This window comes from Daldinia loculata (assembly GCF_022478755.1).
Source record: "Daldinia loculata strain CBS 113971 unplaced genomic scaffold F4817scaffold_9, whole genome shotgun sequence".
In the NCBI taxonomy this organism is placed as follows: Eukaryota; Fungi; Ascomycota; class Sordariomycetes; order Xylariales; family Hypoxylaceae; genus Daldinia; species Daldinia loculata.
In genome coordinates this window covers 46,546-63,460 of record NW_026054863.1, presented here as the reverse complement: position 1 = coordinate 63,460, position 16,915 = coordinate 46,546, and the positions used below count along the sequence as shown (strand labels likewise).

The 16,915-nt window shown below is 45.0% G+C and overlaps 2 protein-coding genes across 2 annotated transcripts; one reads left to right on the top strand and one right to left on the bottom strand.

The window, feature by feature from the left end:
• Positions 1-10,140: 10,140 nt before the first annotated feature.
• On the bottom strand, positions 10,141-11,414 carry F4817DRAFT_297964 (uncharacterized protein). Its single transcript, XM_049299757.1, has 4 exons — positions 11,383-11,414; positions 11,230-11,276; positions 10,234-11,128; positions 10,141-10,176 (listed from the first exon to the last, which is right to left on the bottom strand). Exon 3 carries the CDS (start codon positions 11,075-11,077, stop codon positions 10,289-10,291), a length of 789 nt encoding a protein of 262 aa, XP_049161625.1. The 5' UTR covers positions 11,078-11,128; positions 11,230-11,276; positions 11,383-11,414; the 3' UTR covers positions 10,141-10,176; positions 10,234-10,288.
• A 3,579-nt stretch (positions 11,415-14,993) lies between these two features.
• On the top strand, positions 14,994-16,907 carry F4817DRAFT_329038 (MFS general substrate transporter). The gene is made up of 3 exons (XM_049302224.1): positions 14,994-15,513; positions 15,571-15,777; positions 15,839-16,907. Exons 1-3 carry the CDS (start codon positions 15,086-15,088, stop codon positions 16,794-16,796), a joined length of 1,593 nt encoding a protein of 530 aa, XP_049161624.1. The 5' UTR covers positions 14,994-15,085; the 3' UTR covers positions 16,797-16,907.
• The last annotated feature ends 8 nt before the right edge of the window (positions 16,908-16,915 follow it).

Genomic DNA, 16,915 nt, shown 5'->3' with positions numbered 1-16,915 from the left:
AGGTGGGGATAAATCTAGTTTGCCTAGGTACACTAGTTTTGACCCTGTCTTTGTCTTGCTTACTTCATTCGACCATCTGGGAAGTAGTAGATCTGTATGGGTAATTAGTACTTGGGTATATCTGACATGTCAATGATACCCCAGGAATAGATCAAGGATATCTATGAATACGGCTCTGGGTCCCTTGTAAGGTTACCTACCTCTTACCTAGGTGTGTGATTTTCGTCGGCTACGACTCACCGCTCGCCGAATGTATTCCAAAGCCAAGCCATAAAATAAAGGAAGGCGAGGAGAATTACCCGTACATAGTGTATATCTATGGGTCAGGAGGCGCAGGTAATGAACCGTGCGTAGCCAGGCTCCCTGGCTTTAGTGGGACTTGATATGACGGCAGGGCGAAGATACGCCTTAAATCCTACATCTCTTGTGGTTGTTTCTCCGTTAGCAAAGTAGTATCTTCTATATTTAAGATTTTTAGTATTAAACTTGATGTCAGGTAGGATGATATTGGCCTTTTATAAGGTCGCGACTGACATAATCATGTATCCCGCTAGAAGAAACCGTTGGCGTCGAGGGTAGGATACGGAAATAAGCATCTAAATGACCTTATTTACTGTTTACCCTCGTTACCTTTTTGGAATGGCGCTTCGAGTCTCGATATAGCACAGCGCAATAAGCACGAGTCCAACCTAACGAGAATTAGGCGACGTATGAAACTCTGACGGCAGCACTGTATTACATAAGATGAGAAGCGCATTTATACATGAAACCAAACCTTCGGATACCGTAGCATCTTACCTACCTGGAAATAAGCTGACAAACGTGTACGCAATCGTGGATGGGGGCGGCCCATCCCGTGCGGCAAACATAGAACCACGACATTAGAGCAGTTCTATGGTTCCACTAGCCTGCATGCTCTAGTCAGGGGCACGGCGCTGGCGGTGCCCTCTACATGTAGGGACCCTATTGGGACGGTCGAGATATATTAGTCATTTTCTTTATAATCTGTCCCCCTCGAGAAAGGCAGAGCCCATGTAGGGATGGATAGGCTGATATCTAGTAACACAAGCAATATTACTAGGCAGAAAGGATAAACCGCATTCAATATTTCTACCGTTGCTTGTGTCACTTAGGCATGGTGTATGAAGCGTGAGTGCACGAGGTTAAGCGAACTCTATTCTTATGCGAGCTTTTTAGGAAGGCAAAGATGTATGAAAATGTCTATTCTAAACTACATGAATTTTTGGTGTATCGCTGCTTGCGCAGATGGATCTCAGGGGTAAACCTGACTCCTCGTCTATAGCTAAGGGTGAAACTCCCACATGCAGAATATCGTCTAGGATAAAAAGAGATCGTCTATGAGTAAAGGAGGCAGCTTAGAGCCGGAAGAAAAGAAGTAAACCAGAAAACCCAAGTGTATACCCTGTTGTACAGAAAGTGGGCGGACTAGGCAAGTCAGTCATTTAGAAACTCTGCCCCTGATAGCCCATCCGAATCAAAATTGTCCATATAATATCCTTTTTCCAACCAAACCTAAAAGAAGGGAATCCATCGAACCCCTAACTCCATCCGGGTATGCCTAATTCCAAGTTTGATACAAGAAGCAAGCTTAGTTGTAACCGCTGCGGCTTCTTCCACGGGTGCTGCTGGTCTCGGAACCAGTATCAGAGCCGTTGGAGCCGGTGTCGTTGGAAGGGACGTCAGATCCTGATTCAGGCATTTTGGCGTAGATGAAGTGAATTTCTTGTTGATTTATCTTTTCTTTCTGTGCCTTGAAAATTGATCCTTTTGTACCCGGACTCCAGATACTTTTGACTACCGTGTCTTTGCTGATGGCGAATTTTCAGACCAGGGGTTTCCCGGTACAAGCTGGTGGATGGGTTACGGTGTGATTCTGCAACTGCGGGTGTTAGCTCATGTTAATAGGTAGAAACGTCGGGATGGTTATAATAAGGGGTAAGCCATACTGAATGTTCTTGATGCTTGGTATCGTCAAAAAATGACCAAGGAGAACGTACAATGAGTGACGTCTAAGGTATAAGTTGGAAGACGAATGCGTATGAGGATGACTGTTCTAAGAGAGACGGGGATGGTTGTGATGGCTTAAGATAGTGTCAAGGGAAAGGATTAACGACATAAGGGAAAGCTTGAGGGTTATATAGTGCGTTCACGTGTAACCAAACGATCTGACGTCCCGAGGCCAGTTTTGCTAGGTTGCAATTGGACGCCTACGGTAGATTAGATCACTGCCTCAGCCCTACGGCAGGATCCCGTGAACCACACCATGGATCCAGGTCTGTATAACTGAAGGCGTATACCCGTTATAGACATCATACCAGTCTAGTCAGCCTACAACACTATGATCCATCACATGTACGAAACGAATCTGGATCAGAAAACCCGAGTGAAAGAGTGGCCATCAGTGTTCGTGAACTGCGTACTTGAAACCAAAAAAGAAACATGTCGAGTTAAACACACAAGTGAGATCTAGTAAGACGGTGGTAAAGTCACTACATGCTACAGCATCTCCGGATCGAAGGCTGGATCCGGACTTAGATTTTCCTTGGTACACTAGATAATGACCTTGAAATTCATGAACATGCAAAGAAGTCTGACATTACATTATCACGGCTGAGGATGTTGGTTGGGGTCCGGGATTCGAAGCCTGCGCCCTCTGCCTAGCTCATCCACCTGACTAGGCACAAGGTTATGTTAGGATCGCATCCTATATGTAGTTAGAGGGGTTGCATTGAAGACGAGAAGAGGAACAGGTTGGAGTTGAAAAGGCAGTCATCACTGCGGACAGGTCTGATTCATTGCTCACGAAAGAAAATAAGATACGAAAGACAATACTTTACCAGACGTCGGAGGAGCGCGACCACAGAGTATATTACCGTAGCATTGGACTGGAGATCTAAGACTAAACACGCCGCAGTTACTGCACGATATCGGGCACAGCGGGAGAAAATCATGCGAGCTGAGCGTATAAGGCTAACAGATGATATAGGTTGGAGCATGGCATGTACGTCTTACAACATCATGTTGGTGTTCAAGTCGAGCCGAGTTAAGACATGACAGAACCAAACACTGAACTATTGGGTCCAGATACGCGTCATGATAACTTCCGAGAATCTTGTGAGTCCACGTCCCTGGGACGATACCGGGATTATGGATTCATAGATTCATAATATCAACTTACCCAGGCATTCAACCCGGAGCGAATAGTACGGATCGTCATGAAGCGTGGGTTATATCGGAGAGATCCGTAGAAAAGGGGATATGGAAGAACGAGAGAAGTTCATCATCGGAGCTTGGGCCTAATGCGGTAGCTGAAGTGAAGGTCCGGCTACTGAAATATCTTTTGGGTACCTTAGGTACCTAGGTATGTAGTGATAGTTAATTTCTAGCATCGAGGATTGGTGGAACGGGGATTGGTAAGGAGGGGAGGTTGAAGCAGGGCAAAGACGAATGGAGGAAGAACAATGTCATGTCTGCAAGGCGCGCGTCGTAAGCGTTAAGCGATATGCGCCCTGTATGTAAAATCCCGTGTGTTAGTGTTACATTACCTAAGTTTAAGTACCTACGTACCGAGGTATTACCGAAAAGACCACCAATACCTAGGTACATAAACTACCTACCTCATGTATGTACCTGTAATAAGGCCTGTCCGGTTCATACTATTCAAGTTACCTGTTTCGGCAAAAGAACACTTATAGACATGCTAGTTAGTGCATCTAAAGAGGGGGGTATACCTAGGCGAGTCCGGTGTGGCTGATACTTAAGTATTAACGATGAATGACAACCTTGGCAGAAGTAGACGTCCCAGTCCTTTCCCCGTTAATATCCTTATCAAAATAGGTACAACATATTACCTCGCGGTCGGGCTAGGTGGGGGCCGTTAGTTTCAGTCAGGCTCAATTAAGCCACAGCCCTGCCCTGATTAGGAAGCCTACGCGCTTGCTGAGCCAATAAGAACCTTAAGTAACCCAGGACCCAATCTTCAAAGGAATCCATCTTAAATCCTCAATCCTTCCTCAACCAGCATCTCGCATGTCCGTCGGGTCTCGCCAAACGAGGCCTAGACTTTGAGATTCTTACTATACTACACCAATCAGAAACATTCTATGCTAGTCGGTCGTGAACCGTTCATATCCAAAATGAGTAATCCTTGCTTACCGAACAGGCCGAATAGAAGACAGACCTTGTCCCAATCGACTAGAATAGGTCATTCTATTTCACGATGGGTACACTAGGTAGCAGCTTCAAGGTTCAGTGCCTCCCGCTCGTCCCGCCGTAGACGGATCAAATCAGTGCTGACTTATTTAGTTTAGGTAGTCAAGAACCGAGCGCGTCGCACGTGGGGATAAGCAAGCCGCTAGGATTCTATTTCTACAGCCTCTGGAGTTCAGTTGCAACGGGATGCAGCGGGATGGTGCAAGACTCGCTAGTATTACCCGGCCGACATACCCGATAACCTAACGTTACGAAGGAGAACTTTCTATTTTCTTTCTAGAAAAGCCCATGCGACCCTGAGAATAACCCGGAGGACCCTTTGAAACAGCGAAGAATTCGACGAGCGACGTTGCATCCGCTAACCAATGACAGGCATATAACTGCCATCCCGAGCTGCTATTCCCGGCTCAAGATAAGAAAAAGCGGTTTCCTATTGATTAACCGTGTGTTAGAAAAATACCACTAGTCAACATACGCAGTATACGGGCGCGGTGTGCCCAATACTCGGCATGGTCAAGATCGACCTTCTGATTTTCACAACGTCTATACTTTACAGGGTTTCTCTCGGATAGGATTGCTCAAGATGCATTCAAATCCTCCGTCACGAAACCCTTTCAGGGATTATTACACCTATACCTACTGCTAGTTGACGACAGGGTTAACAGGATCGGGGTTTGCGGAGTTGACACAAGTCAGCTGGTTAAGAGTATTATTCTGGCTGCAGACTGGAAAGGAATGACGACTGGCGAATGCAAGGAACCTCAATCCGCGTATGTTACAGGTTGCCGATTCAACTCAAAATCAAGATCGAGGATTGGAGGACCGTTTATGCCTCGCGGGAATCTAAAAATCGATATAAACATCTGACCTGAGACGGCTATTTATCGAACGGTTCCGAGCCGTGCCGGCTCTCAATGCTTGTCAAGTATAATGCTTGCTACCGGCAGGGCCCCCTAACCAATTGAAGATTCTACATGCCGTTAAAATCCCGGACATTAGTAACCTTGCTGCTGATCCTACACTATTTGCCGTTCTGCCAAGGACAATTGGTAACCGATATTAACAATATCAAGAACCATGGCTTTGGTGACTGTCCCGATACACCGGACGGTGTTCCATGGAATATGAGCTGACTAAGTTATCCCCAGCGCCCGAGTCTCGCGATTCCGATACGGCGGGCATTCGTTACACTACTTTATCCCTTTCGGATGTAAGTCATAGAATAAGTAGGATGCAGATCATTCTTGGACGTAACTGCAGCCTGTTGTCGCGCATCAATTTATCTTACCCCTCAGCCACCTTCGATCTGCCTTATGCAGGAACATGTGCGTTCGATACCAACGTCATCTGTGTCAAATTATCAGCAGCCTTACCGGTCTACCGAAAGACTCAGCTCGACCGAGCTAAACTTCTATGCACCAAAACGCCTCCATGTCGTGCCTCTGTACCGGATCTCTGAATGAGCTCGTTTTCGCGCTTCAGACACCCTATTGGGGTATTCTAGATATCCGTAGCGAATTTCAAATTCCGTGGGGGTTATACGCATAGGTAGACCATGAAGGAGACCCCGAGTCAACAAGTCGTATTGAAGAATGAGCCCTGCTAACACATATCATCTAATAATATCTCTCCCAGTTTATAGGTTACCAAATGGTTTCAGCTGCAGCTTTCCTACCGAGCTCGTGACCATGAATTATTCGCATTGCTACGGTCTAGTCACCCCTCGCACTCACCACTGGTCGCCTTTCTATGCAAAATATAGATTGCGTAACCTCACTCAGTAGTATCCTATCTAGCTCATTTCGCCGCCATTTCCCCTATTTGGAACAATATGCCCATCTCTAGCATGTCAGCTTTATGGACCCCTACCCATTTTCAAATGGTGCTGCATGTCATCATGTTTCATGTTTCGATAGAGGCTCAATCAACAACCAGTATGCAATGTAACATTACCCAAAGATGCGTCTAAAGCGGTCCAGCACGTATGATACTTTGTCATTCGAAAAACTTGACTCCTATTTTCTATATCATATTCTCTCGGGGGTTTCCATTCCCCGTTCAGCAAACTGTCGAATACAAAATGGGAACCTAATAAGGCGTCGTCCCCCCGTTGGCGATCAATTTATGAACTTTGTGCCAAGGCCTATACCCCTCCACAAGCTTGCATGCATTATAATCGCCCGTATTGGTGAGTAGCATCGTCGCCATTCCCGATATAGTGACGGCTAGTGTCATTTACTACTACGCTATTTTCCTTTTTTAAAATTCTCCAAGTTCGAGGGGCCGATCTACCACCTTATCGGACCTGGAATACGGACCCGATAGATTTATAAAAATACCAGAGCCTATCGAAAAAGCACGAGGAACTTACCTGAGGATCATTAGCGTCGTATGCCTATTGTTCCTCCCGTTATTTTTCACCGAGTGCATATCTCTTCAAGTTATAGATATAGGCGATCCCGCACGCAAGGGTAAATCTACTAGGCGCCTCAGATTTTCAGATTATCCTGTCTCATCCACAAAGACTATAACTTTCCCTGGCTCATCCAACATCCCAGCCGTGTTGAGGCCTCCTTAGCCCTTGTCGCTTGGATTCTATCAGGACAGCAAATAGTAGCATTACGTTCCAAGATCTGACAATATTACCTGTTTAGCAGGACAGTCCCGTGTATGGCACAGACGGGAGGATTATTCGAGCCAATTCTCGCCATAGTCTGGTATGGGCTCCATCGGGATTTCTGTTAAGGTAGGGCTAAGCAGGGTCTTTGTGTTTTAAGGCGCACCTAGAACTTGGAGTTCACCTCATGACAACAGGCCTCGTATGATGATAATAGGTCTAATTCAGGTAAATCCCACCGGTAGCCCATGACTACTTACTTATGGACCTAGGTAGATAGCATGGGCGTCACTCACTACCTACCTAATCTAGATACCTATAATAATTCAAGTGGCACTTGAAGAACACTGTCGTAAGCTTTATGCCTTGAACTCGCCCTAACCTGTTAAAAACTGGGCGTGAAACTATACCTCAGTCATGCTGATAAAATACTATATTCCTATTTAATATACCGAGGATGATCGTACCCTTAGGTACCCCTAGTTAGGGCACCAAATCGTGCTCAGTGTAGTGGGACTGACTATAGATGTAACATGAAAGATCTCGAGGACTGTAATATCATAAATTCTATGATTACTCGATTACGAGGCATACCTCGCAAGATCGACTTTGCTAAGAGCGCTGAGTAAGAAACCGCGGAAAGGCTTCCGAAAGGAGCCGTCAGAATCCTTCAGGTGTTAAATGCTCCTACTAATATGACTACCTCGGATTAGAGATGATTATCTAACTAAGGTAGACGTGATCTCGTTTGCCTAAAGTCCTATTGTGTAACACGGCACGGCGCGGATAGTCAGAAACTACTAATTTCTACGGACCAACGGTAAGTAAGGGAGCTTTCTGTTGGTTGAAGTCATATCATGGGCGATCATTGTACTCTATCGTGACATAGAAAGTATATTGCGACAAGCCTGCAAGACGGCGTGGACATGTTGGATTACGACGTTATTGTAGAAATATCGTTATTACTACGACTCCATATATAGAACATCACTTCTAGGCGGGATAAGATGGGCATGGTATGATTTACCGTCCGGAAATAATTGGTATTATGTCGTTTTTCCACTTCGTCGACAACACCTGGCCTGAATAATATTTCTTACCTTAAGGAGTATGATGAATTACCTAATGGAGTTCTTATGACATCCGGAGCAGTTGTAAGATAGGACTATGAGTAGGGCTTTTGAGGGCCAAAGTAGTGAGATGACTTGTATGTTGGTTACCTAGGAGGTTTGGCTCAGCATGTTTCCATGTTAGTTGCAGGAATAGTTATAGGATTAAGCACTTGATCGGAATACAAATTTAGAAAGTAGCCCTTACAATAGAACGAAACTATGCTACTCTAAGAGTTCCTTGGATTGATCATAACTGAGCCTTGTAAATTAAATTCCCAAGTAAATTTTAGTATACCTATCTGCATATTGAATCCGGGAATATGGATAGCTAATGCTGTGTCGAGGAAAAGATGATCTTGAGATTAAGTCTTGAAATCGCCAGAGTAGACATGATGAGCTCAACAGAAATAACTAAAAAGAGAATACGTCAACACACAAGCTTAAAGGGGCTCACTTACGTTTCTTCGTCATTCGCCTTCCCGTACAAGTCAAGATTTACCTGAAATATGACTGCCGCACTCCCAATGCATCATTTCCGGGGAAGGGGGAAATTCTACGTAGCCTACAGGCCTTTATTAGAGGCGGCAATCGGCCCGCTAATTTGTCTAAGGTTCTAAAGCTGGGTGCTGCAGCTGTTTGCTGTTGCTAAGCAACATCACGTACCCCGCTGTCGACTTAAATAACCCCTTAGGCAGCTGTTCTTTCACCCCTGATCAGTGCTGCGAAACCAACATGGCCGTGGTGTAGTGGTAATGAAGTAGGGATAGAAATAATTCCTCGAGGAGTTTTTCGTAGGGCTTGGGTTCGATTTCTATGAGGGGCGGCAAGTAGGCCAACTTGTTCTGGTCAATCGATTCGGGTCGAATTTTGAGTCTTAGCTTTTTTGTCTTTTTTCTTTTATTTTCTTCTTTGTGGTATTTTCTTTACCTTTTATTATCGCAATTCTGATATTCTAAACTACAATATTTTTTAGGTCTTCCCAACCATAGCGGAGGAGGGGGGTTTGGGAGAATGATTCCATAAATATGAAACTATTCCATATATAAAAACTATACCATATGATGGTAACAACGGAATCAGCTTGGTGCATTCCAACATCGTGGAATGATTCCAAAACGCGGAATAGTTTCGTAAAATAGAACGATTTTGCTATTCACGTGACTTTCACGTGATTTTCACGTGAAAAAGTGGGGTAAAAGTCGAAAAAGTCAAAAAAATTAGAAAAGACCGGTCCTCGAACCCACAGCTTTCGCGTCTGTGTAACCGTAAACCCCACAATTAATTAATAAGGTTTAAAGTTTAAACGTTTGAGCTAATGGGACGAGGTGGCCAATCTCATCGAATTATTTCAGGATGCAATTCATTTGATTTTAGTCCTTATAACCTTTACTTCGGACAAAGTAAAATTTTGACTTAAAGAAAAAAAAAATTTTATAAAAATTTTTTTTATTTTTTTTTATTTTTTTCTAAGTCAAAAGTCGGGCAATCGTTCCCAAAATGGGAACGATTATATAAGATGGAATGGTTTTACGGTTATAGAACGGTTCCTGTAAAATAAGATTTTAAAAGTGGGACCAAGACCCACTATTTCCAAATTCTGACCAATCAGAGCCCTTAAAACCCAAAAACGTTGCGCCATACGGAACCATTCCAGTTTTGGAATCATTCTCCCAAACCCCCCTCCTCCGCTATGGAACTTTACCTACCTACCTGATATCTCCTTCTTATTAATAGCAGGAAATAAGTCATGCTACGCAAGCATTACGACATTCACTGAAAATAATCGAGTAGGCTAGATACTTGGCCGAAAACGACAAGAAGTCGCGTGTCTCCCCGTACATAAATAAATACGCTTTGATCAATCTCAGGGGTTGATCTTAACGCCACAAATGTAGATCACTGTCAAGTCATTTTCAGCTACAAAACCACGGGTGCGGCTGACCGGAATACAACACAAAGTACCCAAGTTAGATAGTTATTTTCTATCGTATTGTACAAAGAGCAACGGTACCCGGGGCAACCTCCCATTGGATATCCAAATAAAGCACATTTTGTTACCCCCTTGTAGTAAAACACACTTATTGCCATCCATCGACATGCTAATCGCTAATCAAAAACCCACCTGGAGCATCAAGCTCACATAATATTAACAGCGAGCCTGAATAATCTCACTTTATCTAACCAAGTATATATCCATGACCCAGATTTGCTCTCCTGGACCTGGGAATTAGAGATTTCAAGGGGAAGAGGAAAGACTGAATCAAATCTTACCTCCGGCACGAATTAGTAAACTGTGCGTAGTTCCCCTTACTGCGTTATCAACGTCCTAGTCCGAATATCCCACCGTCGACTTCAACAACGGCACGGCCTTCGCCCTTCTCGGCCTGAGGTAGCACATCACGCCGCAGCTCCGACAGACAAGCGTTTTTTCGCCGTGGACACACAAGCAGTCGCAAATCCAGAACCGGTCGTCGATCCGCGTGATCAGCTCGTCTCCCGGTTTGTGAAAGCCGGACTGGATACCACAGCCGATGCAGAACCGCCGCAGATTCACTACCACCGACCCACCTAGTGCAGAGGCGGGCAGTTCAGCTTGCAGCTGCTGGTCGATGGCAAAGACGCTCGCGGGAAGGATTTTGTAACACATGAAGCAGCCGAGGCTGGACGGCCTGCTGCTGTAGTGCCGGTAGAAGTCGCGTTCGGCGCGTAGCACGAACGAGAGCTTCGTCTCGTGGGGTGCCAGGCGCGGGTCGACCATTTTATTGAGTGCCTTCGATACCCAGGAGAGGTAAATCAGGTTTTCGTACGGGACGTACTGGCTGATTTGGTTGATGATGTCTTGAGGGAGGATCTCAAGATGGCAGAGACCCTTGGACAGTGGGAGCTGCACGGTGATGGTGTTGAGGTACTGACGCAGGGTTCTTTTCGAGAATCGATTCGCCGACACCGGGAGCATAGTGGATGGGTTTTGTTTCCGACCTCGAGCTCGCCGTTGTAGATTCTGTTCGTGCTTTGGTTGGAATACCGGTAGCGGACGGCGTTTTTCATTCTGGGTTCCAAAATCTATGACCCTCGTAAAGGGTTGGACGTACTCCGAGCGGTCTTTGATTGCCATATTGAGGATGAATTACTTGTAAGTGAAAGAGATAATATTCTAATAAAACGGCTAAGGAGTTCTCGTAAGATGAATATCTTCATGAATAAAATAAGACACGGAACTGGTGAGGTGGAGAGCGGGTTCGTCTAAGACGTTCTCATGAGACCTACGCTCGAACTTATATCCTGCAGCCCTAACCAGCAGGACTATGGGTTTTCTGGAAGCTATTAGCCGCATGTCACTAGTGAAACACTCTGTTCTGGGGAATAATCAGGATGTTCTGAAAGGCAGGCTAGAAACAATGGGACAGGATGTGTACTCACATTCAGCTTGGCTAAGACAATACAACACTTTGAGATGCAGCTGCATTTCCAAATCTGCCACCCTGCATTTTAGTATTGAGATATAATAATATTAACAGCGGTAGTTCTCTGTTGTGTCATTCCTCATTTGTTTCAACTAGGATCTTGAAGCCGTAGGCAACCCTAGCCAAGTACTCCTATGTATAATGAATTCCCCATCTCCATGCTCGTAACGCCATCGAGCCACGTTACATACGATCGTATGGAGTATGTTATACTGTGAAGTACATGTGAGAAATGAGCGGACGTTGCGCTAGTGACTCTTTGGAGGGGCCCCGGAAATCCCGCGGTTGGCATTTTACTACCTAGCTGCACGACACCATATAGAGCAGCATGCAGATATCGGTACAGTTAGGGCTACGGGGTGTGCAGCCTATTGGACAAGAATACATCTAAATAGTAGCAGTAACGCCCCTCGGTAAGGCTTGTAGGGGTAGCTGGAGGCTTTTGTGTCATTTTCATCTGCTTATTTATAACGGACGTGAAAATGACAAGGAAGAGTATATGACAGGTGATAACTTATCTCTCAAACATTCAAGGTTGCTGTCAATCGTTCCCAAACCAGAAATTGATAATTTCATATAAGATCTAAATCGATCTACCTTAGGTACCTAACCTTAAGACAGTGGCTGGATTGGATCAAATTCCTTCAACGCCACAGCATAGGAAAGATTGATGAGCCTACACAGTTAGCAATGTAGGTCCGTAGGATAACAAGACAAGTCCTTTAAAAGACATCAAATAACTTCAAAGTAGTAAAAGAAAAGTCGACGTGCCTAAGGCCATTATATACGATCTAAACTGGTGAGAATTCGACTGTCATAGAACCAGGGTACTGCAGTATGATATGTCATGGCTTCAGTATCCGGGGGGTCACTTGACGAGGGGCGCACGCGTGTCTAGTTGTATGGCAGCCTGGAGGCTATGCTTTGCCTAGAAGTCTCGCCCGCCCTTTTGGGACTTATTCGTAAGGTCTCAACATTGCTTTTTAGTCGTCATCCCGAAGCTTGGACCTAATATTGATTGGGTCTCGTTGTTTCTAAGATGAGACGAAAGCTACCCAGTATTTGGAGAAGCATGTGTTCACCGTAAGTTCACCTTTCCGGAAACAGGTAAGATGAAGCGTGACGGGCCAATCGAGTTACATACCGATTTCTAGTGAAATGCTGACAGACTGTAACGGTACCGTGGCCCGCATCTTTAGGCCGTGCAAATCGGAATCGATCTCAGATATCTCCGCGGGAATCCCTACAAGCACGTTGGGATCTCAAGCGGTCAAGATCAGATCAGATCAGTACGTCAAGATCGATGTATTAGCCTTCAGTTATGGTAATTCATGAACTCCAAAAACAGACGGGCCAGATTCCTATTAACACCATCCATATGAACTTCGTCGCTTGACCTGGTCATAGAAACTTAAGGAAAGAGTTAAGCTAAGTTTGAATAGATGTAAGTTAGCACAGTACGAAATCAATGATAACTTCTCAACCCGACTACTTATTCAACACGTCCGGATTCAATACAGTATGATAGAGGAACTAAACGAAGGATGCATGGACGTATCCGCGATGAGCAGGGATGGTACAGGAGAGAGCGGGCCAAGATAGGTGTACATACCAAATAATTCATCTAAGTTGTCAGTTAGCCAAGAGTACGAGAGTCCAAAACTGCAAGATCAGCAGAATAAGGTTGGAGTCGTGATTTCAACACACTTACATAGGAAGAAAAGTAATACTGCTAAGCCATCAAGTTGCCCGCAAAAAAAGGTAATTAATTAGTAGAAACGTGTGGGGTTGTTGGGTGGTTAGGTCGTTGAAGGAAGCTCGGTATTAGGGATAACTACAGGGCTACAGGACTATCAACTAGCCCTACAAGGCTAACGCTGTTAACCCTATTTATATTAGGTACCTAGGTAAATACTATCACTGAGACATAGTGATATGGTATTACGGGCGGGCTGTAGTGAGTCCACCAGTACCTGGCAAGACCTGAGTCTACTCAGCTACAGTCTGTGTATCACGGCTATCAATATCCTGTACGAACCACGACACTCGGATGAAATTGTGAGATGTTGATGGAAGTCGCATAGAAGCATCGCTTATAAATACGCCGATATTGAATATACTCGTAAAAAGGCGTCTGCACTGCAGAGCTCACCCCTTTACTTTAGGTAGCCACAACAAATATGTAATAAGTCTCGACGCTAATCTACAATGAGAACATGTGTTAGACATAGCCTGCGACGAATTTTTAATTTTTAACTCGTCCACTTTACGGCTATGGTGATCTGAGGTTAGTAATGTTCAAGTAAATTAGTAAAGATTGGTGTTTGGTACTGCCTATGGAGAAGGTCTGTGAATGATAGAAGATGAAAATGGAACACGGACATGGATAGCCTTTTACAGTCGACAAATTCAACGCCCGAAGCCATAATTATACAAGATAACATTTCGTCACGGAGACAGATCGGGTATAATACCAGGGTACCTATTGAGCAAATTCTTCCATCACGAATGAACAATCTCCGTGCTCCGTATATGTTTAGGTAGGTTTTAGAACAAGTCTCTTAAAGCACAGACAAGAACATGCTAGGTACCTAATATAATTTGGACTCGCCTGCTATGCCAAGTATTAGGAAGTAACAGATTAGCTACCTAGGTATGAGGCTTGATCTACAATAATCGAGGCCCGTTCCTGAAAGGTATGACTCGTACTTAAGAATTTATATCGATAAAATATACAGACATAATTGGAAGTACGTAGGTAACTACTATATGCCCTCCAATTCCAGCGACTTACACAGTTAATTTAGTACAGTGATATACCCGATCAAATTGTAAAGCGAGGTGATTAGGAGGAGGTTAAAATATTATATTTCTTTTTGTCAAAATAAGTACCTCTTACTTACAGTATACTATATAGCTTGCTAGCATTGAAGACAGAGTATTATATGTTTGTAATGAAAGGTTTGTTGAATATGCATGTGGCATAGGTGAGAAACTATATATAAACCCCCTGTTTCTTCTCTCCCGAAAGTTAGATGCATGAAATACTCGCCAGGATGCACGTATCCAAAAAGCATACACGCAGTTGCTAAAAGGGGAACAGATGTACTTCGCAATAATACGGTATATCTCTGCCCCTTCGAGATAAAAAATAGCTCTCTGCTCATCTGGTCATTGTAATAGTCTCGCGTAGACCAATGCTGCGTCTGGTTTTGACTGTTCTTAACTATGTAATTCTCAAGTTAGTTTTTAGGTTGAGAATGTGAAGGCTCATGATATTGGATGTGATAGTGACCACGTTGTTATTGCTACCAAAGCAAAGGGTTTCCCGAAACTTATATTAATACTGTATTTACGACGGATGAAGTTATATTCACGATCGGAATAACCCTATCAACTATTGATTCGCCAGGAGTAAGGATCATAGGGTATGACGAGTCTTAGACGAGCACGTCAATTCGGAGTTCGGAATCCTTCCTGTTTAGGCTGGTTCCCGTTCGGAATCAGAATGCGCTAACGAGGGAGTAAACAAGTTTCAGTTGCTGAGCATTCCTTCAGATTGTCATCTTAAATAATCTTACATCTGATCAAGAAGACGCGGTTTGAATCGATTGAAGGTATCATGATATTGAAGGTTTTCCGATTTGAATAATATAACGATGGGTGGCGACGAGCTTCATCGTCGGGACTCGGATGAGATCACCATCACCGAGACAGCCCCCCTGTTGACAAACGAGCGACCAAGACGGCCGTCACATCGCCAGAGGCTATCGGTTACATCGATTACAAGTGTTCATGTGCCCAAGGTACATAGCGGGCGCACGATTGTAAACCTGCTCTGCCTTATTATCCTAATATCGTCCTCCTCAACTGGGCTCATCGGAATACCGGAAACCCGTCTGTTAGAGGACGCAGCATGTCGGCAGTACTACGGTCTCGATGGGAGCACATCTGACCCCATCGACGAGAAACACTGCAAGGAGAACGCAATCCAGAATAAGGTAGCTTTCATCTTGGCTATTCAGAGTAGCGCCGATGCTGCCGCCGGATTCCTCGCCGCGTTTCCCTGGGGTCTCGCAGCAGACAGGTGCGTAGAGTAGAACAGTTTGATACTCAGCTTATCAACTAGACTAACTCACACAAGAATCGGACGAAAGCCCGTAGTCGCTCTCGCTCTAGCCGGATCTCTTCTCGGGATTATTTGGGCCATGACGGTAGTATATTTCCACAACATATTCCCTGTCGAGCTGATCTGGCTCGGGTCCCTGGGCAACTTCCTCGGCGGTGGCAGTGCGGTTATTTCCGGGATCGTATTGAGTATGATCGCTGATTCGACGACCGAAGAAGAGAGGTAGGTAGGTACCTAAGTCTTACACGAGGATCGAATGACACTCATAACTCATGACTTATAGAGCTATTGCATTCATGCGTGTCCACGTCGCCAGCCTATGCGGGAATCTTGGAGCTCCAGCACTTTCTGCCGTCTTAATGGCCAGGGCGGGACCATGGCCGCCGATCTGGATTGCCTTTGCCGTCACCGCACTAAGCGGCATTGCTTTCCTCTTCGTTCCAGAAACGTTAAAGCATCAGCCAGGCCAAGAACATGGCCATGAACTGGAATCGGTAGAATATGAAGAAGAAACCACAGACCTCAAGTCACGGGTATCGCATGTCATCACCCAGTTTAAGGAGTCGCTCTCAATGCTCAAGTCCACATCCCTCATCCTTCTTCTAATAACATGCCTTGGAACCCCGCCCGTTTCGTATGCGGCGCTTCAGTTTATGGTGCAATTTTTGTCAAAGAGGTACGGCATCGAGCTTTACAAGACGGGCTACATCCAGTCTACGTATGGAGCCGCCCAGGTTGTTCAAGCCCTCATAATTCTACCATGGGTTACCGGATATGTCATGAAAGACACAACACCTAAAAGGATCCGAGCGCCCGACGAGCATCATCGTGACCTGTCCCTGGCGCGCTGGTCATATACGCTCCTGGCCGTGGGGATATTCATCCTCGGCCTAGCGCCGACACTTTCGGGCTTTATTTTCGGGCTCATGCTCATGGCGCTTGGCTCCGGCTTCAATAGCCTAACTCGAAGCCTGATGAGTCTATATGTCGATCCAGAGCATCGCTCTCGACTTTTCAGTCTTGTCGCCATGACCGAGGTTGTTGGAAGCGTGTATGCCCAGCTATTTCTCGCTGCGCTCTTTGCTCTTGGGATGAAATTGGGTGGCGGATGGATTGGGCTGCCGTATTTTGGGCTGTCAATCCTTATTGCTGCTGTTGCTACACTACTACTTTTCGTTAAGGTGCCGAAGGAGGCTAGAAGTTCAGCGTCAACGCACGAAAACGGATGTGATGAAGAGTAATTGTGTCGGGGATAAAGGGGATATATTAGAGCATATGAAGTTAACTAGAGTAATGATTACATGGTAGAGGAGATAAACCAGTTTAGTTACGGGCATTTTATAGAAACATACTACATATA